The following is a 23,247-nucleotide window of genomic DNA, read 5'->3' as shown; positions in this document are numbered from 1 at the left end:
TCGGAAAACCTCTCGGGTCAATCTAGTCACAGACCTGGGGGAGATCGTGAACTCTGGAAGATTCTACGGCGCACCAAAGTCCCGCCGAAAGTACGTAATTTCGGATGGAGGCTGGCCACTAACTCCCTGGCGGTTCAGGTCAACAGGAATAAGCGCGATGATCGCATCTTGCGAACCTGCAGGATTTGTGGTATGGAGGAGGAGACCAGGTATCACGCAGTGATCGATGCAGTGCACAAAGGCTAGAGCTCTTCGGGAGCAGATGAGACAGAGCTGGGACATCCCTGAAGACCATATGCTCAGGGACATTGGGGATGATTGGGCGCTTGTCAAACTAAGCCAGATGAACGTGGACAGTCGGGCCAAGATGCTACTTATATGGTGGAGAGCTTGGCACCTCCGAAACAATATCATCTTCTTTTTACCATCACGGACTCTGCAAACTATCTTCAGTCCATCCTTACCACTAGCTGTAAGTATGTGTTGGGCCAGCAGGATGATATCTTTGGGGCAAAAGCCCCAGTCCAGCAGCTCCCCGTGCGGGATGGACCGGTCACTGATATAGTGGACGATAATAAGGTGTGGAAACCACCTGCAGTGGGGTGGGAGAAGCTTAATGTCGACGCAAGTTTCGTCGAGCTTGCTGGCCGGGCGAACTGGGGGGCGGTGCTCAGAAACAACAGAGGTGAGATCATCCTGTCTTCCTGGGGCGACATTGAGCATTGCCCAGACGCTGCCACCGCGGAGGCGCTTGCCTGCCTTTATAGGCTGCGCTCGTGTGTGGGCCGGAGAGATGGCCCCATGATCATTGCTAGCGACTGGAGTCGTGTGGTGGGTGAGCTGACCAGCGTGGGGTGGAATAGGTCCGCCATCTCCCAGATTATGGGTGATGTGCGGGAGCTCTTGACCCTCTTCACTGAAGGGAGCATCGTGAAAGAACACAGGAATGCGAACTCGGTTGCCCACACTCTAGCAAAGATTAGTAGAGAAGGTCTGGCTCAGAATGTCATGTTGGGCTCGCTACCGGCTGACGCCACGCATGTATGGTAAGCTGATTGTAAGAATCTTCCAGTTTCTGAATGAGTAAAGTTTTTCCGTCAAAAAAAAAGAAATCAAAATCTCAACAGCCACAACTCTAGATGAACAGACATTCGAGCAATTTTAAAGTTCAATTAATCATGTGTAGAAATAAACAACAGCACAAATCGAATTGCGAGTAAAGAATAAAATGGACAGGTTGATCGACATGTTGATTTATTCGGAAATGTTCTCATAGTTGCCGAAATCACAACGGCTTCAAGAATGTCTTAACTTAGGCCCTGTTTGTTTGGGCTTCTGTTTCAGTTTTTAATTGCTTACTTAAAAGCTGAAGCAGAAGTCCAAACAAACAGGACCTAAGTCAGTCGGATAAAACCCGGCAAGTGCTAATGTAGTAAAGATAAAAGGTGGCATTTTAGTCCAACACTTGGCAGGTAGAAACATTTTAGTCCAACAAATTAAAAACATTGCATCTATACCCCTAAACTTAGCGGACACTTCGAGTCGAGATCATATTCCATAGCTTAAGCTTAATTTTGCTGATGTGGTGTTCAGGAAATAAAGGAGGCTGGTTTTTTTTTGGTAGATTACCCCCTAAAGACTCCTTCCTTCTTGTCATTGATTTAGAACTAATTAAACTTATGGAGATAATATGAATCGTCAAATCCTCGGCAGCAATTCTTCGTCCACCAGTCAAACAGCTCATCGATTTCTCTCTCATGGGCCGGAAAGTCTACCCGTTTGGCCACGTAAGACCCCTGGCATCTTAATCTTGATAAGTGTGCGGTAAAGCTGTTCGTCTCAAGCATCGGTGCATCTTGGTTAGAGCGGGCATGGCCAATGATTCCGCAAGGGTGCGTTTGAAGTCATCGTTCTCCTCCTCTTTGAGCCACAGCTCGTGGTCGGCTGCTCTTCTTGGTCCAGCATAGGAGCTGGTTGCCTCAGCTGGCCTGTGCTGTTGCAGCACCTATGTACTCTTCTCCTCATCGAGCTAGTGGCTTGCAATCGGAATACTCCTACCTCCTCCCCTAGCGACCTCACCAACGTCCCCTCGCCCCACTGCATTCTCCGTTGACACGGCGGAGTCGACTTCATGGCCCTCTCCATGCTACCATCACCTCCGCTAAGACATAGCGCTCGGTCTCTCGGGCTCCATGCCACCAAAGATGTCGCTACAAAGAGAGTTGGCAATTAAGTGGTCACCCCTTGATTTTTCCTCTTCTGATATATGGCCTTTACTATCCTGGTTATGAGGGTAAAGGATTCACTCAATGGCTTCGTGGAGATTTGTTTTGACATGAATAAATACTGGGGGCAAGCAGAGGAAGGAGGGCCCGCAGATGGTTGACAGTTGGAGGGGAGCATAGATGAGAGCAATAAGGTGGAACAAGCAAGCCGCGTTCAAAACGCAAATGAACGTACTGTTCTATATTGTTTTACCGAATTCTATTACTCACTCTGATCCATATTACTTGTGGTAGCTTTGTCTATATACACATGTACCTACATGATGAAACACAACACAGACGTGTCGAGACGAAACTGTGACAATTAATATGTATCAGAGGGAGTATTTTATTTGAGTGCGTAAAAAAAACCAGCGTAGTATACCATTTTGGTTTCTTCCTTTCTACACGAATATGCCCCTGTGGCTTTCACAGCACATTGCAAGAGAAAAGTTGAAGGACATACATTTTTTTAGAATTATGAGAAATCAATGCGCTGACATGGGGCCCTAATTTTGTGCTTTGCACACTGACCTTTATTTCTTAACGGCCGTTATAAGGATTTTAGGCACATGAGAAGGATTTTTTTTAGAATATGCATTTTTTTAAATTCAATAAAGAATGTACAAAGTATTGAGAAAACTGAAATAAAAACCGACAACAAAGAAATCTAATGAAACTTTAAGTTACATCAAGATTTTTCGAAGCAAAAATCTGTAGATCCGTTATCCGTATCTTGAAATCTATCCATGTCTCTCGTGATGAAACTGCTGTTGGGCTGGATGTCACTGCAAGCATAGGATGCCTCAACCCTATTACTCAATGGGCCTATTAGCCTTGTTCTGACATGGAATGAGAGAAAAAAAAAGATATGTTGAGCAATCACCAGAAAAGGCCCATCTCCTGGGCCACGCCGACCAGAGTACAGGGACCAGGTTTCGATCGCCTCCTCAGCGGCGATTACCACCTGACCGGGTGTCGTCGCCTCTCTCAGCTGCTCAGCACCCTATTGAAGATCGGTGACTATCTTCAGTCTTCATTTTTTGAAGAATTTAAAACTGGTCACATTCACCCTTCCTATGTGACGTACTCGATCTTTCAATAAGATCATTGGTGTTAGCAGAGTTATAAAATTAGTATTAGGTGCCTCAACTAATATAAGCAGATAACACATGAGGAATCTCTCCCAGCAGTTTATCTAAGCTGCCAAAGCCTGAATTAATTGTGCTACCTCTTAACATGTGCAGAAAATTGAGCTTCACACATTGCTGCATCATCACCTCATGTTCAGACACGTGTATATGCTTAATGACCACCATAGCAATTGTACTTAGCCAGCTTCCCATCTATTTTGGATCAAATCAAATTAATGGACATGGTTGTTACCAGCATAATTCAAAAAGGCTTGCCTGTTTAAACCCTTGTGATCATTTCACGAACTTTGTGTAACTCTTCTACTCCCTCCGTTTAACAAAAAATGTTTCAAGCTTGTCAAAATTTGGATGTATTTAGACATGACTTAGTGTATAGATGCATTCAAATTTAATCAAAGTTGAGTCATCCTTTGTTGGACGGAGGAAGTAGTAAAAAATTTGGTGTCATTTAAATTCATAAGCAACATGGTACAATCTGTTTGGGTGAGACTAAAATACAATTACCTAGAAACTGGGCGTGCTTAATAATCACGTTTTCCGTTTTATTTTGGGCTCCATCATGTTTTTTTTGCATGATCCATGATGAAACCCGTGACTCAACCGCACAAAGTATGTATTAGGGTCATGATACAAAGCCCTGCAAGTGTAAGATCATTTGAATTAGCACCTTAGCAGAGCTATATATAAAGCGAGTACTGGGTACATCAGCTAATTTAAGCAGACCCCTGGAAAAAGAAAACTAATTTAAGCAGATAACATGTGAAGAATCTCTTAGCACTTTATCTAAGTTGCCAAAGCCTGAATTAATTGTGCTAATCTCTGAACATGGGGAGAAAATTGAGCTTAATTCGTTGCTGCATTACACCTCATGTTCAGACACATATATCAGCTCCATGACCACCATAGCAATTGTACTTAGCCAGCTTTCCATCTATTTTGGATTGGATCAAATTAATGGACATAGTTGTTACCAGCATAGTCCTATAACCATTTGTGTTTCAAGAAAAGTAAATACAAGTATTTGTTTTTTTTACCGTGTTCAACAGTGAGATTGCTATGTATCTGCAAGAGCAATATAATTTGACTTGGTGAGTAGAATTGCTTTCATTGTATCTTCTCCCATAGTATGTGATCATGTGTTCTGCATCTAAGGAAATCAGATATTGCCACATCAATGAAGAATGACAAAAAAACATCAACAAATGCAGAATCTCAAGGAAAAATAAAATAAAAGCAAGCACTACACCTATCCTGGAGACAATGAACTGGCCTAGACATTAGAGACAAGGATGAGGTGGGAACAGAGTCGTGTATCCAAAGCAGACAAATGATGCATAGACGATAATTAATTTGCTAGGCCTATATTCTTGCAGTTGTTTCAGCAAAAATGGGATGTTAATTGGACTAATAACCTCCATTCCTGGTTAGCCATAGGCCATAGTAGCTAATCACCCTGCTCCAGCGATCGGCGGCATCACATTCTTGAAATTGAGGACCTCATTAGGGACTGGTTGAAGATTAACTAATCGAGTAACACATGATAGATTAGATACCGGAAGGGAGAAGTAATTAGATCAGAAATTCAGAATCGAAAATGAGAAGGAGAGAACCTGTATCAGAAATTCAGAATCGAAGATGAGAAGGAGAGAACCTGTACAACAACAAACCAATAGAAACGAACCCAGCAACAGGCATTGCGGCCGTGGCGGATACAGGGTCGGGGAGAAAGAGGTAGAGTCGCTTGCGGGAGAAGAGGCTTATATGGCCATAAGTGGTTCAAGACGGTGGATGGCATTTGCTACCACCATCGCCTGGAGCCGGATGGGAGCAGCGCACGCGGCGGGGGGGCATGGAGGAGCAACATGGCGGGGAGGAGAAGCGACACAAGCGCAAGGAGGCGAGGCGCGTGAACGGGTGAGAGCAGCAGCCGAGGAGGCGGCAGGACCGCAAGGAGGAGACGACGGCTTTGCGGCAGGGAGGAGGCGAGGAGGCGGTGGGAGACGATGCGGTACGACCTGACGACGTCTGTCCGTGGATGGGCCTCGTTTTCGGCCCAGTGAACCAGCGCATCACAATTTTCATGACGGAGCAGCGTCCATCGAGATAACGCATCGAAGAGGACCATGGATTCGACAAGGTTCAGATCGGACGGCTGGTGCGGCAGATGTCTTGGAGTAAATTACACAAAACCACCACATTAGTGGCTAGTGTTTCACGTAGGAACTAATTTACGTTTTAGTGACTAAAAATCACCGAATTGGGCTAAGTGTCTAGTTGCTTGCAAATAATCATGAAATTGTGTCCACCGGTCAGGCCAACGTGGCGTCCAGCGTGGCCTCGTGGGGGAGACCGAAGTCAAGCCTATCGCTAACAAGCAGTAACAATGGCGTCCACCTAGCGGCGGCAGCAGCAGCAGCCCGCCTGCCCTCTCCCTCCTCGCCGGCGGCTCCCGATCCGGCAGCAGCAGCAGCAGCAGCAGGCCTGGAGCGACCAGAGGCTGTAGACGTCGGTGTCGCCGGAGGTCAGCACGACCAGGTGCGCCCCGGGCTTGCGGATCCGAGCGGCCTCGGCGGCGAGATCGGACGGGCGCTTGGAGGAGGAGTTGTCGGAGGCGCGGGCGGCGAGGACGAAGTCGACGGATGCCCCGGGGAAGGGCAGGCGGCGGCCATCCCCCGCGACGACGAGCGGCGGGCGGCGCTTCCTAGCGACCGATCCCCCTTTTGGTCCTCCCGTTCTCCTCCACCCCAGCCGAGACCGGGCTGCCTCGCTGTGAGCCGTCGCTTCCTTTACCAGAGGGCTAAGGAGGAGAGGGAGAGAACCTATGGCGACGAAGCTTTGAGGAGGGGAGCTGCGGGAGGCGAACTCGCCGGAGGGCGGGCCGACGCGGGGCAGCGGCGGGAGCGGGCGGAGCTCCGAGGAGCCCGGGCGGAGGTTGTGAGTGGCGGTGTGGAGGGTGGCGAGGTTGTCGAGGTAGAGGAACTCGGGGCTGGATTGGAGAGGAGGAGGTGGGCATGGGCGGCGGCTTGAGGCGGTGCACGCCCTGCTTCTTCTTCTTCCTCGTCGCAGTTGGTAGGGCCACGACGGTGCGAGGATGAGGCGGAGAAGGAAGAAGGTGGATGGAGGAGCAGGCAGGGGAGGCCGAGGTCGACCGTGTGAAAGCTCCAGGCCGACGGTGCTCCAAGCGCTTCCGCACGCCGAGCTCCAAGCTTGGTGATGCCTGGCCGGAGCTGTACAAGACGGCCGCAGGCCGAGTGGTTCGAGGCGAGCGCATGTATTCCCCCAACAGTTCGACAGTTGCCCCGCTGTCCCGACAGTGGGCCATAACTGTCAGAAACGTGCTTATTCGATAGCGATCAAAGGGTTAAGTAAATATGACGGTTTTTAGTCACCAAAACGGAAACTGGTACCTATGTGAAACTCTAGCCACTAATGTGGTGGTTTTCCGTAATTTACTGGATGTCCTGAGATGATTTGGAGTCTGCTACGTTTTGTTGTCTTGTAGACCGCTGGTGGGATTTGGAAATTACGGAAGGAGAAATTAAAGCGAGGAAACGCCATGAATATGAAGCGCACGTAAGCTAGTCAAGGCCCAATCACGAAAACGGCCCATATCATGGGAGCGGCCCATAGGTACGGGATCGAGAGCGGGATGTGTTCTCGCGAAACGCCCGCTTGCTTCTCTTTCCTCTCTTCTCGCCCGTTCTGGTGGGCCTTTTTTTGACGTGGAACTCTTGCAGCCTGCTGAGTGTGCTCTATTATTCTTTCTCTTAGGTTATCGCAAATCTAGATCGGGACCTCACGAGAATCGGGATCGATCACTGGAACAGGATGTTATCTTGTCGGACCGATGTGCTGGGAAAAAATGATGACGTGGCTTCATGAGAGGCCAGGAAATTGGGGTAGTGCCACAGTGGGGATGCCTATTTAATTAGTATAGAAGATTTGTACTTCGATGTCAAAATTTCACCAATCTAAGATAAATTAGTTATTGATTGATTTTAAAAATCTTGAAATTGCACACTTAAATGTTAATAAAACTACACCTAATGCATAACTTTAACACTGTGCTGCCTGCGATCTTTAGTCTATTAGCTTATATGTTATTCGAACGATGATAGTTGAATATTTGTTCAAAGACAGAAATGTACGGTATTCATTCAAATTAATGCAGCAATGTAGAACTAAAGAAGAAGAGAAATAAAACAAATCATCCCTTAATTAATCCTCAAAGGCAGAGTTATATATGGCCAGTTTGCCACAAGCCTTGCAACAAGAAGTTCAGCAATAAGATCATCATCTCAAGACGACTGACTACGAATATCAGAAAAAAACAAACTTAAACACAACGCTTACAACAATTTCAGCACTACAGTGCAACGGGGCGCATCAGCTTTACTTAGGATGACTCGAACACTGGACGAAGCGATTTAAGCAAAGAATTAAGAATCGCCTGCTAGAAGTACTCGAAGTCAACGTACGAGGACGGATCATCACGAGGCGAGCTGGTCTTCCCGTTCCCAGGCGCGCTCCTCGGGGTGCCGCCGTCGTCCTTAGAGGCGGCGTCGCCGGGGACGGGCAGCCGCACGCAGCAGTCCTCCGCGGCGAGGCCGGGGATGTAGGGCGGTGCGGCGCTCCTGACGAGCGCCCAGTTGACGCCGTCGAAGAAGGGGTGCTGCTTGACCTCGGCCGCGCCGCGCCTGTACGCGAGCCTGTTCTGCGGCTCCTTGGCCAGCAGTCCCCGGATGAGGTCCCTGGCTGCGGCGCTGACGCCCGGCGCGTGGTCGTGGTCCGGGAACCGCAGCGGCTGGCCCACGACGTTGAACAGCGTTGCCCTGTTCCCGGAGCCCTTGAAGGGCGTGGCGCCGTGCAGCAGCTCGTAGAGGAAGACGCCGAAGGTCCACCAGTCGACGGCGCTGCCGTGGCCTTCCCCGCGGATGATCTCCGGCGCCAGGTACTCGTGCGTGCCCACGAACGACATGGACCGCGCGCCCGTCGGCTCCGCCATGAACTCCAGCGACGCGCACGGCTGCTTCTTCCTGCCGTCTGCGCCGCCGGGCACCAGCTCCTGCTGCCTCGGAAGAACGTCATTGCCCGTCGTCGGCTTCTTCTTCTTCTTGGCCGACGAGAGGAGGATCCGCGGGAGCTTGCAGCCGTGCACTAGGCCTCCTGTGCCGACACGGCCGGACGGGGAGCGGACGAGCGCCGGGCTGACGGAGCAGCGGAGCGAGAGGTCGAAATCCGAGAGCATGATGTGGCCTTCCTCCCTGACCAGCACGTTCTCCGGCTTGAGGTCCCGGTACACGACCCCGAGCATGTGCAGGTACTCCAGCGCCAGCAGCACCTCGGACGCGTAGAACCTGGCGGCGTGCTCCGTGAAGCGCTTGCCGGGCTGCTTCTGCCGGAGGGAGTGCAGGTTGCCGCCGCTGCAGAACTCCATGAGGAGGCACAAGAACTTGTCCGTCTCGAAGTGGGAGTAGAGTGTGGGGAGGAACGGGTGGTCCAGCAGGCCCAGGATCTCCCGCTCCGTCTGCGCGCGGGACAGCTTGTTCCGGCTCACCAGGGACCCCTTGTCCATCACCTTCATCGCGAACAGCGCGCCTGCGCCGCCGGTGGTGCCTCGGAGCTCCACCAGGTACACGCTGCCGATGTCGCCGTAGCCCAGCCGCTTCAGGAGCCTGAAGTGGCCGAGGCTCAGCGGCGACTCCCGCGCGTCGGCGGCTCTGATGGCCTCCCAACGGCCGTCCCCGCCCGTGTGCCGCCTCACCAGCACCGACGCCGCGCTTCCGGTAATTTCGTCGGCGCTCCGTGCAGCAGCCGGCGTGGTTGCTTCTGCTGCTGCTGATCCAACGTCGACGTGGCTTTCTCTGGAGCCGTCGAGATCGGCGCCCGTGGGCGCAGGATGTGGTGCCACGTCGAGGGAGATCGCGGCCGTGGAAGAACCGTTGTTGGCGCCGGAGTCCGCGTAGATTGGGTTCATGCTCTTCCTGAAGCCCGGAGGTTCGTGGGGCGAATGGACGTCTGTCGTCGCACCGAGGAGCATCCTCGGGCTTGGCAGCGTCGTCGGGTACGCGCCGGCGCCGTCGAGGCTCCTGAACCTGAGGCGCTCCATGCCTCAGGTAGCTAGCCGCGCGCCTACAATGGAGCTTCGAAGAGAGACAAATGCAGCGCCACTCGAACTTGATCGCACGGAGAGATGGCAGTTTTGGGCGTGGAGTTAAGGGCCATGTCTCCGGTGTTCGTGGCTGCCACAAACACTGGTGGAGGGAATAGTTTAGTGGGAGCGAGGAGACGTGGTGGGGGCGAATTTGAAGGCAATTAGGCTGCGTCCCCGTATCGATATCATTGTTGGTCGTGGCGGGAGGGAAATGGAAGAGAAGAGAGGCGGAATGTCAACATAATAAGCTGGTCGGTCGTTGGTGAGGAGGGCTTGATTCGCTTAATCGGGACGGTTAGCTAACATCTCAGATTTTATTTCCGGAGATGATTCTTGTCGTTTCAGGTAGGTCGGCCTGGTTTCATCAAACTGGTCGTTTGATTTATGCTTATGCACGTCTTGTGTTCTTTCAGAAAGTAAGAACGGCCATTTTGAGGGTGTTAAAAAGAAGAAGAGCGACTTTGAGTAACCAACGGCCGGCAGAGAGCCAGAATTAATGACACGACACCGCGGTGTTGTCTGGGTACAATTACTATACTTCTACGAGTATCCAATCACACCGCCAAACATCGTAGTGGTGTCAATACAAAGCATGATTTGTCTTTCTTTTTTTCATGTGTGTTGATCTAATTTGAATTTAAAATCTAATGGCATGGTAATATAGATTTTCTGCTTGTTTTCGATTTTTTGGAATCATTCCTGGCATTTTGATAGCACTAAATGAGATCCTCTTGAATTTAAAATTTCGTGACATGGTGAAAAAAAATATATTAGCAAAGTGAATAGTGTATTGATATTTCTTTTGGGTCGAATAGTACGGTGACAGGTAAATGGTCGACTAATATGCTAATTGTTGGGCTTAATAAACATACCCGTTCGGCCACTATTGGGCTGCACATGCAATTCTATGCGGAGCTGGAGATTGCACTATGGACAGTACTGGGCTGTCTTGAAAGTTACAAATTGCACATTTTTCTTTTCTCCCTTTAAGTAATATTTCGATTTTATAGGCCATCTTTTTAAATTCCCAGGTGCCCAGGAGATGGCTCCTGCCATGCGTCAAGGTGACGTGATGCCACTAACATGTACTCCCTCGTTTCCGTTTCGTAATTTTTGTTGAAATATTACATGTACCTAGACGCTTCTTAAGAATATATACATTCATTTTTTGAGAAATTGAGACACTAATTATGGAACGTTAGGAGTACTTCTAAGGATGCGTTTGCTTCTGCTTTGCTTCTGGGAAAAGTTGCTTTGCTTTTTCTACTGTGAAAAAAATGATTTACTTTTTTTGCCGTGGAAAAGCAGGAAGCGTGTTTGGTTGGAGCAACTGTTTTTGTTTTTATAATGACCTAAGGACCGTTTATATGCGGATTGATCGTAAATCGATGATCTTTGCGTTGATTGTAATGACGAAGAAAAATGTCATGTTTAGAAATTTGAAAAATAATAAGTGATAATTTTAAATATTCGTTATAAAATTGACATGCACATAAAAGATTCAATAAAAATTCCCAACATGACATACATTATCATCATGTAGTACAAAATTATCAATCATGAAGTTAGCCAACGAACAGAAAAAAGTAACCCCTTCTGTAGTTTGGTACCCTCCTTCTGTACTTTGGTACCCACCCGTTCCAAAATATCACTGGACCCAAGTAACCCCTGATGTATGTAAGAGGATTCCAGTATTGTACTTCCTCCGTACCAAATAAGTGTACTTCTAAATTTGTCTTAAGTCAAAGATATCAAAGTTTAATTAATTTTTTTGGAAAACGTAGCAACATTTATGATCCAAATTAGCATCTTAGATCCATTTTGAAAATGTAGTTTCATAATATACCGATTTGATTTCATATGTGTTGATACCTTTTTCAACAAAGTTGGTCAAAGTTAAAGTGTTTGCATTGTAGTGCTACAATATTTATGCATAAATCAAGGTGCATGATTTATTGTGGCCGAATAAATGTTATGTGTAGTTTGGTACCCTCCCGTTCCAAAATATAAGTCACATAGATATACGTGTGTCGTGTGGTAAGCACTCAAAACATTGACCACTTAAGTATAATAAATATATTCGTCTTATAAAATATCTGTACTTTATATGTCATTTTACTAATTTGGTAGGCATAATGTAACTCAAAATTATAGTCTTTTTTTCTTGCGAGGAACTTAAATTATAGTCAAAGTCATGAACTGAAGATCGTAAAATGTTGAGCACGTCCTGTATTCAGAACGAATGGAGAAATGATACGGCATATTCAAGGTTACACTCATTTTTAATGATCCAAATCATTGCCACATAAGTATTTGCACTATGGAAAGAAGAGATATAGCATATAAATTGACTCAACAGATCTCATGAAAGATATAATATCAAACAAAAACACTTGGAAATAACCTAAATCGACACCGGTGAAGTAGTTGTCTCTACAGGATAACACATTCTGTACACCCTAAAAAAAAGGACATAACCCTCTTCCAGCAAAAGCAACAACATGCGTTGTTCCTTAAAATAGATGGAACTGACATGTGTGCACACCCGTTAAAATGCGTGCAAGTAGAAGGAACTAATGAGAACACGCACCCCGACCCCGACCCATCCTTGAAACCATAGCGTCGCCACCCCCTCCCCTCGCCGCCGCCTGAGCGCGCCGCCGGGCAAAGCCCGTGGGGCGGCGGCGGCGGCGCGGCCCTGCTCGGCCTGCGAGGCGTCATCTCTCCCGCGGCTTGCCTCCCTAGGGCTGCTGCGGGCTGGAGCAGTCCGGTGGCGTGGCCAGGCCTCCGGTGGTGCGTATCGAGCGTCCTCCGGCTGCTCTCCTGTCGTCATGCTGGATCTAGGAGGTGAGGCTCCGATTCGATTGGCGACGGTGTTTAAGGTGTCGTCACTGTGATTCTCCTGCTTCCCGCCCAGCTGTTCGGGGGAAACCCTACATCTTGGTCTCCTAGATCAGACGATGGTGACATTTTCCCTCTCGAGGGCATCGTTTTGGAACACATGCTGGATGGTGGGGTCTGGTCCTTTTCGTCAATGCCAGGCCTGACATGTTGTAATGCTTCGATCATTCACCTGAAGATTGGTTGGTGGAAGATGGCAGCGGCTAATTTTGGAGCGTGAGCAGACGACACACGAGAATGATTTGCTAGACCGGTTGTGCCTTCGTGGCCTCCGGATTAGATGTTAGGCGGTGGTTTGCGGTCAGGGCATACGGCCCCAATAATGACCACCCTTTCATTAGGCTTGTAGGCATAGTTTGGTGGTTTTGGATTGTTTGATCGATGTATTCGTTTTGTCAGTCTTCCTAATAAATCAATAAATTGTGACCGTGTGCATCATTTTGATGTAGAGGCCGGGGGTTCATCCTCTTTTTCGAAAAAATGAAAAAAAAAGTTAAAATGCGTGCATAATCTCTGTGTACAGGTGAATCATGACTTTTTCAGACTAGCTTATTCTTTAATAGATTGAGAAAGTTTGCTCGCTAAGAAATTAACTTGAACGTAAATTCATTATCTAACAGAGGCCGGGTAGTTGTACATTTTAGAACATTCTCCTTTCGTCCAAAAATACAAGACAAATACAGACTTCTATGCCAAAGTTTGACCAAATAGTAAACTATTAGTATGAGTTTATTGTGATGCGTAAGTGATCCATTTGATTCATATTGAATTGTTTTTCTAATGGTATATCTTTTTACACATATACCAAACATTACTTGTCTTATAGTTGGCCAAAGTTTGGCATGGAAATTCTTGTTGGCCCTGTATTTTTGGATGGAAGAAGTTTATATAAATTTAGTTCCTTGAAGTATTAGACCATTCTTAGTAAAACTAAGAGGGGTCTAGAGATAAATGACTGATTTTTCTTTACTCCTATAAAAGAGACAATTGGTGACGGTGGTCCGACACCTCGTTCTATTTTAAGAAAAAACTTATTACACATGTAATAAAAACAATTAAATCCATTAAATGATTAAGATAATGATGATGTTTGCTATCAAAATTGAGATAAAATCACTAGAAAGTGCGACTAACTTATAATATTGTTTTCTAATTTAATTTGTCTACATCAAGCAGTCTAATTTGTTTTATCCATGGCATCTTTCACGGGTATTTAGCTAGTTTATTACTAGGCGCCGTATCCGGTGAAAACTGTCATTCAATGAAAACCTGAAAACTTCCGTTGTGAGTCGTTGGATCAAGATCGTATGGCTACCGTCCCCACCCCCTTAGGTGCTACCTTTCGGTGGCGTCCTGGTGATGGAGACATGGTCTAGAAGATTGGTGTCCTAGCTTTTTTCTCGTCTTGGTGCAAACATTGCAGCTCATCTCATGGAGTCAGTGGTTCTCACGACACGATTATTCGTGTTTTTGATCTTTTTGTTGTTGATTCATCGACGAAGAAGCAGTTTTAAAGTTTGTCTTGCGAAGAGTATGTCTCTGGCCATGGTGCATTCAATGATCTTAAATTCTCACCATTTGAGTTGGGTGGCTCATGCCACTCAGCCACTCTTCAAAATCTTTGTCAACGAATACGTGCAGAATCATCAAGATGCGAAGGATGGATCAAGAAAAATTTACTTCAAAGGACTATAATAAATTTTTAGTTTTGTTGAGTATCTTCGTTGCTGTGTGTTAGTTCGTGTATCGATCTTTTGTACTACTTGTTTCATGATCGAATTAATAATGTCTCATTGTTGTTTAAAAAAAGAGCAAAAGCAAAGAGTCCTTGTTTAGTTCGGCGAGGAAGTTACTTAAAAATAGAGATAGAGATATGTAATCGATCCAGATTTAATCCCCAAAAATTACCATTTCAAAATAGCTTTGAGATCCGTAAATAATTTTAGGTAAAGTAAGGTTCACATTTTACGAGACTATATTCGTGACAACAATTACATTCCGTAACTCTTTCTCAATTCTTACTGATCGTGCAACTTATTACAAAATCTGTCCAATGTAAGGCAAAACAAATCGGGTCAAAACTGATTTGACCAAAACCAAATGGAAAACAAAAAAGCATCGATCGGATGACCAAACCCGGAATTAGTTAACACAAGAACGGAATTGATTGAGTAATTCGTCGATCACACGAGCGTCGACGAGGCACGCAGGCACCGCACACAGAGCTTGAATGAAATGAAAAACGATCAGTTGAACCTGTTGCAGACCCTGCGGATCTCTCCCTGCGCGCCAGTGAGAACCTTAACCTCGCCGAGCTTGACGAGCGCCTGCGGGAAGAATGCACGGAAGTTGTCGGTGTTGGCGAGCATGTCGACGATCCACCGCGTGGAGCCGTCGCCGTAGAGGTTCTGGTCCACCGAAAGCACGCCGCGCCGCCGCTGGAGCATCTTGTAGTAGCCGTTGTCCACCCTGAGCGCGCTGGGCTGGTCGTCCAGGAAGACGATGTTGTTGTCCGACGACGGCGTGTTGGGGCACACGAATTTCTTGAACACGGATGCCAGGCTCGGGTCCAGGCTTGGGTCCGTGGCGCCGGCCTTGCCGCCGTGGCTGTACAGCCTGCCCTTGATCACGCCGCAGTGCGTGACGCCCACCGTGTGGGCTCCCAGGAGAAGGGCCATGTCGAACTGGCTGAGCCCGAGCCTGCCGAAGAAAGAGGTGGCCTGCGCCACCGTGCTGTTTGGCGCCGGCAGGTTCACGTCGGAGGCCCTGGACTGCCGGCCGTCCCTCCTGCCCGTGCGCACCAAGTATTTTGCCCCGCCGGCCAGAGCGACGGCGTCCCTGGTGGCCAGGATCTCGATGTCGGAGCAGGAAACCACGCGCGGGCACCGTCTCTCGAGCTCAGTTTTGATCTCCGCGATGAGGTCGTATCCGTTTACACTCAGGTTCGGCAATGCCGTCTTCTCCGTGCCAAAGCCGTCGATCAGCAACCCGCCGTCGCACCCCTGCAGTTCATTTGTAGCATCCACACTATGAACTACAGTACGGAGTACTAACAATAGACATGATGGAGAGTGCATTGGCGAGTAAAAACACGTACATTGACGCCGCACTCGTGGAACAGCAGGCGCAGGAGAAAGGCGACGATTTTGGGGTCCCTGGCGAAGCGGGCCCTGACCACGCCCTGCACGATGGCCTCCACGTCGTTGGAGCCGCACTTGCCCCTGTAGAACCCGTTCTGCAGCTGCGCGTCGCCTCCGGTGGCGAGCCCCAGAACCGCCAGAGCCACAACTAGCAACACTGCGGAGGCCATCGCGCGCTATACACCTCTTGCTGGTGATTAAGTTCTTGGAATGGCTGCTGTTAATTGAGCTCTTACGGGAGGTGTGTGTGTGTGTGACAAGAAAACGGCGTATAGCGGACCTACTTATAGTGTTGGTTTGGGACGTGACACGGTCATGCTAGCTCGTTGGGTTGTTTCCTGGCTGGTTTGTTTCGTGAGCTGTTTCGTCATGGAGAGCACGTACTATAAACATTCAGAAACAAAAAAACACAGGCGGGAATATGCTGGATGTGCCAGGAATTGTGCGATAGAATTCCCTGATCATTTTTTCTAATTTCCCATGCCAACAAGTCAAAACCTCTCACACGGGATCGTAATTTGTCTATTTGGCGTATTCTCATGAACAATAGGTTTTATGTTTCTGAATTCTCACAGACATTTGTGGGCTATCGATCTATTTTCGACCGTGAACCCAGAAGGGAGGTCCTACTGCAATTTATAAGGAAAAATAAATTTGGCCCATCGGTTTATGCGATAAACCAATCTAGCTAGAAAATATATGTACGATGAGCAGTGTATACATATACATTTACGAGACTCTGAAACAACTAAAGGCCTCGAAACGGATAAAGAAAGTCCCCTATGTGATTCTGACATGCGAACTGACTAAGGAGTGCCCCTCCCCTAGCTCCCCCCACCCTCCAGTCAGAATGGTTCTCGTATCTTACTAGTTAGAAAACGACCAAGAAAAGACAGATCAGATCCACAACAGTAACTCAAGAGCGTGTAGCTGGTCTCATCGTGAGAGTAATCTACTAATCTTGTGGCTCACGCTCTGGCAAAATTTGCTAGAGAGTCTAAATCGTTGGGAGTTTTAGCTGGTGCAATTCCGGGACCTGTCCGGAATGTTCTAAGTGACATTTGTATTTCTGTTTCATCTCCAGCTAATTGATTTGTTTCCCAATTAAAAAAAGGATTTAAGTAAGTTTTTACTTTTGGTCATATTTTTATAATTTTGGTGGGTGCAAAAAAATTTACATAGAAATGACTAGATTTAAACAAATTTAAGTTAGTCAAAATTTGATTAAATTTCTTCAAAATAGTACTAAAAGGTTTTCAATTTTGGATATTTGAGTGAGGTCCAGAATATATTATGTTACTCAAATTTGGACCCTCGGTTTCTTTTGACAACTGGACCCCTCCTTTTCTGCCAATGATCTAAGTACACATTTTAGCAACTAAGTGCCTCTTTAGGTTTAAACATAGATGTCTAAGATGTGCAACTAGGTGTCGAACATTTATAAATCTAAAATTGCACAAAACAGTTGGATAGCTATATGCTTGATGGCACGAAACTCGATCGACCAAGAAGTAAACTTTGACGGGAAATAACTATTGCTGGATTGGAGGATAGGCCCTCGAGAAACAACACATCCAATTTTTTTAACTTATATATATACTGGATTAGATGATTAACTGTATGGTCCCGTTGACATGCCTCGAGAAAATAAAATAAAAATAGGTACCGTACATATGCTCCTAGATTGGTTATCCATGTTTTTTTGGAAGAGATTGGTTATCCACTAGTGTCGCAGAAAAAGAAGACTGGTTTTTTGCATTAGTGGGTCTGCACTAAGCCACTAACCAATGCTAATTGATTTCCACGAACATACTGTTACCGTTTTATTAGTACTAATGAAGGTGCTTGAGTTCAAACCAAAAATCTAATAGAGGTGCTTAATTTCAAAATGGCAAGTTGTGGCTTTTAGGTTAAGCTTATATTCGCCTGCTGCGCAAGTGCGTGGGCACATTTTTATTTGTCTGTTATTTTGCAATAATTATCTGTCGTTGCAAAAAAGAAGACTTAAGATATGTTGTAATAACACATAATTAGTTAATTTGGACTGAAAAGTACAGGAATCGTTAAAACTTGACTTATGACATGGGACATAATTTCAAGATAAAACACAAACTGACAAGATGTGTACTTTTCATATATGTTTGTGCATCACATAGTACCTTTTGAATCTTTATTTTGAACTAATTTCTTTTGGGGTAGAATATTAACTGTCCTCTATGCGTCAAATTTGGTGCCTTGCACACGTCAAGGTAGAGAATGAAACAATTTGATACTCCCTCCGATCCTATATTTGTTGTCGAAATATTACATGTATCTAGACTTTTTTAAGAATGGATACATCCATATTTGGACAATTTGACTCAAGAATTTAGAATCAGAGGGAGTAGTAAAAATATTAGATGGTGAAATAATTGGGTGGGCGTTCGGTCATTTCGGTGTTCGGAAAATCAGCTTCTACAAAAATGAGCGCCGAAATTTTAAAAAGAAAAACATAGACCGAACTCAAATAGACTGACAAAATTTCAGTCCTGTCTCTTCAGTCCAACAAAAACCTGAACTGTGTTGAGGGAAGGAAGAGTAGCCAAGTAAAATTGACCGGGCTTGAGGAGATCTAGTTGCTGGAAATAATTTATTTCCAAGTTTATAATTAATGTTTATATTTCTATGTTATAATTGCATGATTCTCGAATGTGAGATTCATAGAAAAACTCATTTTGCATGTGTGAAGACATAACACCATAATAGGTTCTTAGTCACGCCTCTATGACTAACTCAAAATTTATTGACGAAATGGTAGCACGAGACTTCTTTAGCCTGTTTGGATGGCGCGCCGGTCATAAATTCGTAGAAGATTGATTTGTTTCCTTTCATCCTTTTTCAGATTTTCATTTGTAAACCTTTAGACTTAAACTTCTTCTTTTTTATAATCGATGTTTAGTTGTCGCTCCTGCCGGTGTCTGACATGGAGTTCAACGTGTTTTTGAAAGGGAACATTGCCCCTATATGGGTTTTGATGAATGATTACAACATGGTTGAGGAACTAATGAGTTACACGGAGTGTTTCTGGTTTTACTTCCTCAGAAGAATTGGTTTAGCCAACATCGATGACCCCTACAAATTGAAGTACAGGTACCGGCTTTGAAGTATGAAGAACTTAGTGAAAAACGGGTAAGAACGTTGAAGCGTAGTTTTCTTCATAGGTCTTTCATTAGCTTTTTTCTTCATTTGAGTATAGGCACGCCGCAGTATTAAGGGGGGTTTGAAGTGTGAAGCTGGTTTAGGTGAAACCTTATTCTTCATGTTTAGCTTACCCAAAAACCATTTTTGTGTGAGTGTTTTTCGTCGGAGTGAAGAATGAAGCATTTCAGGCTTCATAGAAACTTCCGTCGTGAAATCTTCACTCTGATTTCAAATGTGTTTGAAAATCTTTGTCGCGTTGTACTTTGATCATGTAATCTTTCCGTTGTGAGTCAATGGAGTAAAGTGTGAGCTCGAGTATCAGTGTGCTCACTTTATCCAATGGGTCGCAACGGCTAGATCTACTAGGCCGAGGCTATATAAGTCGACCTACCCCGAACGGATTCGGTGGTGATCCCGAAGGAAACTGTTTTGAAGAACACTTGAAGAAAACCCTTAGAGCTGAACTGAGCGTCAAGAATGGGACCCCCTCTCTAGCCGAGCACTTGAAACTTATTACTCTTGGTGATTGACATCACCTAGACGCTAGGAGTCAGTGTTGAAGAGCAATCGAAGCTTATGATTTGCCATCAACCAGTCTGTGAAGGTCCGGAGATCTCCTCAAGATCTATCACGAGTAACTGGGTGAGACTTTGGTCTTAGCTCAAAAGAATTGGGTGGACTTGTGTGTTCGCGAGTCTTGTGTGACTCAGCCCTCTCAACGGAGACGTAGGATCGTGCTAACAATCTGAACTTCGGGAAACCAACACCCATGTCTTCGTGTTCTGGTGATATCGTTCATCACTCTTGTTTTCTTACGTCTGTTGAAGTGTATCTGTTGTTATTCTTCTTCTTCTGTTGCTGCTGTTGCTATATTCTTAGTTTTTGCGTTCTTCATTCCGCTGCAACTCTAAAATTTGCTAAGTACTTAATTCTTTGTAATTGAAATTCTGTGACTGTTCTCAGTTTTCAGTTTTCAAAATTTGAATAATCTAAAAACTGGTCACATTAACCCCTGCTCTGTGACGTACTAGATCTTTCGAGTTTTTGACACGGCTTGGCTCTGAGTTTAAATTTGACGTGCCAAGCTGTTGGCATATCAGCCTCGCTTCACCCTTTGGGGGGCATTTACAAAGATCCGCACCGAAGAGACTGCTACCCGCAAGTATGCCAAAGTATTCTTTTGGAGGTGCTCTTGGAACATAATACCTACGTTCGAGATATAAAACAAATCTTCGTAATTATTGAACGAACGACAAAGAACAAGCTTTAATCTAGCTTTTCTATACAGCTAGTGGTTTTGTTGGATTTTGACCCAAAAAATTAGTGAAGCATGCTTTGTTTTCTGCTTGGCCCTAAGGAACAATCGTGGTGACGTTTCCCGATAGTGAACAGACAATATTTTCAAGCAAAGACAGACGAGACGGTTACATTGTCATGGCTGTTTGACCGTGTCAGGAGTCTAAGGAACGACAATTGATGTTCCAGGAAATCTATGGCTAATTTAAGACGCATACTTTCTCTTTCCAAGTTTCATCTAGAAAAATGACAATTTTTTTAGTAATAAAAAATGTCATTTAGAAAATGAAAAGCTGTGACAAGCCTATATTATTTCAAATATTACACCCCAAAACTAGAAAGATATTATAGAATGACACTTGTGTATAACTATGTAGCTTGATCACAGCTAGTTTTGTTGGATTTGACCCAAAAATGAGTGAGGATTGCTTGTTCCTCATTGGCCCTAAGGAACCATTTTGGTTGCTTGTCCTGATGGTGAACAAACACATTTTGTTAAACAAGATAATACAAAAAAAAAACTTGGATAACGATATAACTAGTAGTAATTAACAAAGAATGGGATCTAGCTAGGCTAAACGTCTTACGTGATCTCCACAACCAAACAGCACACAACTCCAGATGGGACCATTTCTCCAGCAAGTCTTTGCAATAATTAACCTGCTATAAATAGACGCAGACATTCGTCATAGCTTCTCACACCTCAGTACTCACATAGGAGCAGAATCGAGCTCAAGCAGCCGTTCAGCTAGCTCGCAAACAAGGTAGCGATGTCTTCCGCAGTGTTGCTACTTGTTTCGTTGGCGGTGCTGCCGCTGGCCACCGGAAGCAACGCGCAGCTGCAGAACGGGTTCTGCAAGGGCAAGTGTGGCTCCAACGACGTGGAGGCCATCGTGCAGGGCGTCGTCAAGGCCCGCTTCTCCCGGGACGCCACCATCGTCGCCCACCTCCTGCGCCTGCTGTTCCACGAGTGCGGCGTCAATGTACGTATTTTTACTCGCCAATGCACTCTCCATCCTGTGTCTATTAGTACTGTAATTCATAACTGTGGATGCTTCAAATGAACTGCAGGGGTGCGACGGCGGGCTGCTGATCGACGGCTTTGGCACGGAGAAGACGGCATTGCCGAACCTGAGTGTCAAGGGATACGACCTGATCGCGGAGATCAAAACTGAGCTCGAGAGACGGTGCCCGCGCGTGGTTTCCTGCTCCGACATCGAGATCCTGGCCACCAGGGACGCCATCGCTCTGGCCGGCGGGGCAAAATACTTGGTGCGCACCGGCAGGAGGGACGGCCGGCAGTCCAGGGCCTCCGACGTGAACCTGCCGGCGGCAAACAGCACGGTGGCTCAGGCCACCTCTTTCTTCGGCAGGCTCGGGCTCAGCCAGTTCGACATGGCCCTTCTCCTGGGCGCGCACACGGTGGGCGTCACGCATTGCAGCGTGGTCAAGGGCAGGCTGTACAGCCACGGCGGCAAGGCCGGCGCCACGGACCCAAGCCTGGACCCGAGCCTGGCATCCGTGTTCAAGAAATTCGTGTGCCCCAACACGCCGTCGTCGGACAACAACATCGTCTTCCTGGACGACCAGCCCAGCGCGCTCAGGGTGGACAACGGCTACTACAAGATGCTCCAGCGGCGGCGCGGCGTGCTGTCTATCGACCAGAACCTCTACGGAGACGGCTCCACGCGGTGGATCGTCGACATGCTCGCCAACACCGACAACTTCCGTGCGCTCTTCCCGCAGGCGCTCGTCAAGCTCGGCGAGGTTAAGGTGCTCACTGGCGCACAGGGAGAGATCCGCAAGGTCTGCAACAGGTTCAACTGATCTCGTTTCTTCGTTCTTTCAAGCTCAATGCGTGCCTGCATCGTCGACGTTCGTGTGGTCGACGAATCAATTTCGTTATTGTGAATTTTTGATCGATATGCTTCTTTTTTCCATTTGGTTTTGGTCAAATCAATTTTGACCCCATTTCGATTCATTTGTTTTTCCTTCCGTTCAACAGTTTGTATAAGGTTGCACAACCAGTAAGAGTTAAGAAGATTTAATTACAGGATGTACAGTATTTGTTATTTCCTTTCAGAGAGATGAAATGTAATTGTTGTCACGAATATAGAGCAGCATGATGTAAAGTGCATCTACAAATTTGACTTCAGGAGCAGATATAATCACCACGTTCTGCAATTCCCCCTTCTGGAGTTCTGGTCCTCGCCCCTCCTCTCTTCCTGACTTCAGGAGCAGATATAATAACCGATCCGCCGCCAGCCAAGCCGCACAGTGGTCAATGACCGGGGCGGCGGGGGGATGTCCTCCGGCATTGGCGCAAGCGCGGGCCGACTGGACACGCAGATGTTAGTACTGTAGGATCATCTAGATGTAGATCGGAATGGGTAGATAGATTTACTGTGATACAACATGGCATTCGGGATCGAGAGAGAGAGAGAAGGGATACCTTCGCCTTGGGACGACGAGGAACTTGACTGACCAGCCATGTCGAGGGCGAGGGAGAGACGGCGGAGGGGAGCGACGGCGGCGGCGGCGGCGTTGTCTGCGCGAAACCCTAGATCGGTAGGGGTGTCGGTGGGGTCGGTGGCAAACGCAGCGAACCTCGTAGTGTGTGCCCCGGCCCTCCACCTCTTTATATAGCGCAGCGCGACAAGGGCTCGCCAACCATATTGGGTTGGGTGCCCCCGATCAGGGCGCGTCAGATCTAGGCCTGATGGGCCGTTGGGCCCACACGGATGGGAGATCACTCTAACGTTCTCCCCCCCCCCCCCCCCGATCTCAACTTTCTTTTAACTATATACCTTTTGCTTTACTCGTTTCACCACCGATTAGTACGTAGAGCATGTTTCATCGTCTCAGCTCAATTGCCGATAGAATCAGACAGCTACGACATACCTTTCGATGTTGAAACAAAAATTCTGTTCTTTTCGGGCCATTCTTTATCCAGGAATCATAGCTTTCCCTTAAACCCAAGCCGGCTAAGTGTTCCCTGAACACATTGGGTGGTAGGCCTTTCGTAAGCGGATCCGCAAGCATATCTTTTGTCTTTATATGCTCGAGACTTATAGTGTGATCCTGGATTTTATCTTTCACAACATAATACTTTATCTCTATTGGTTTGGTAGCATTACTCGACTTGTTGTTGTGAGTAT

At 46.8% G+C, this 23,247-nt stretch overlaps 3 protein-coding genes across 3 annotated transcripts; 1 reads left to right on the top strand and 2 right to left on the bottom strand.

Annotated features, from left to right (window-relative positions):
* Positions 1 to 7,616: 7,616 nt before the first annotated feature.
* LOC106866317 (serine/threonine-protein kinase RHS3) lies at positions 7,617 to 9,774 on the bottom strand. Its single transcript, XM_014900229.2, has one exon. The coding sequence runs from the start codon at positions 9,525 to 9,527 to the stop codon at positions 7,872 to 7,874; it is 1,656 nt and encodes a 551-aa protein (XP_014755715.1). The 5' UTR covers positions 9,528 to 9,774; the 3' UTR covers positions 7,617 to 7,871.
* Positions 9,775 to 14,430: 4,656 nt separating this feature from the next.
* Positions 14,431 to 15,853, bottom strand: LOC100841046 (peroxidase 57). The gene is made up of 2 exons (XM_003572534.4): positions 15,571 to 15,853; positions 14,431 to 15,475 (listed from the first exon to the last, which is right to left on the bottom strand). The coding sequence occupies exons 1-2, from the start codon at positions 15,781 to 15,783 to the stop codon at positions 14,720 to 14,722; spliced, it is 969 nt and encodes a 322-aa protein (XP_003572582.1). The 5' UTR covers positions 15,784 to 15,853; the 3' UTR covers positions 14,431 to 14,719.
* A 4,956-nt stretch (positions 15,854 to 20,809) lies between these two features.
* Positions 20,810 to 22,200, top strand: LOC100838604 (peroxidase 57). The gene is made up of 2 exons (XM_003572528.2): positions 20,810 to 21,072; positions 21,161 to 22,200. The coding sequence occupies exons 1-2, from the start codon at positions 20,860 to 20,862 to the stop codon at positions 21,914 to 21,916; spliced, it is 969 nt and encodes a 322-aa protein (XP_003572576.1). The 5' UTR covers positions 20,810 to 20,859; the 3' UTR covers positions 21,917 to 22,200.
* The last annotated feature ends 1,047 nt before the right edge of the window (positions 22,201 to 23,247 follow it).

This window comes from Brachypodium distachyon, chromosome 3 (assembly GCF_000005505.3).
Source record: "Brachypodium distachyon strain Bd21 chromosome 3, Brachypodium_distachyon_v3.0, whole genome shotgun sequence".
Classification (NCBI taxonomy): domain Eukaryota; kingdom Viridiplantae; phylum Streptophyta; class Magnoliopsida; order Poales; family Poaceae; genus Brachypodium; species Brachypodium distachyon.
Note: the sequence above shows the minus strand (reverse complement) of the source record. Positions and strands in the feature narration are given on the sequence as shown.

Bases quoted from the DNA above. Each gene is read 5' to 3' on its own strand.
- LOC106866317 (XM_014900229.2), bottom strand. From the start codon at position 9,527: ATGGAGCGCCTCAGGTTCAGGAGCCTCGACGGCGCCGGCGCGTACCCG.
- LOC100838604 (XM_003572528.2), top strand. From the start codon at position 20,860: ATGTCTTCCGCAGTGTTGCTACTTGTTTCGTTGGCGGTGCTGCCGCTG. The intron at 21,073-21,160 runs GTACGTATTTTT...AATGAACTGCAG, and splicing joins TCCACGAGTGCGGCGTCAAT to GGGTGCGACGGCGGGCTGCT.
- LOC100841046 (XM_003572534.4), bottom strand. From the start codon at position 15,783: ATGGCCTCCGCAGTGTTGCTAGTTGTGGCTCTGGCGGTTCTGGGGCTC. The intron at 15,476-15,570 runs GTACGTGTTTTT...AATGAACTGCAG, and splicing joins TCCACGAGTGCGGCGTCAAT to GGGTGCGACGGCGGGTTGCT.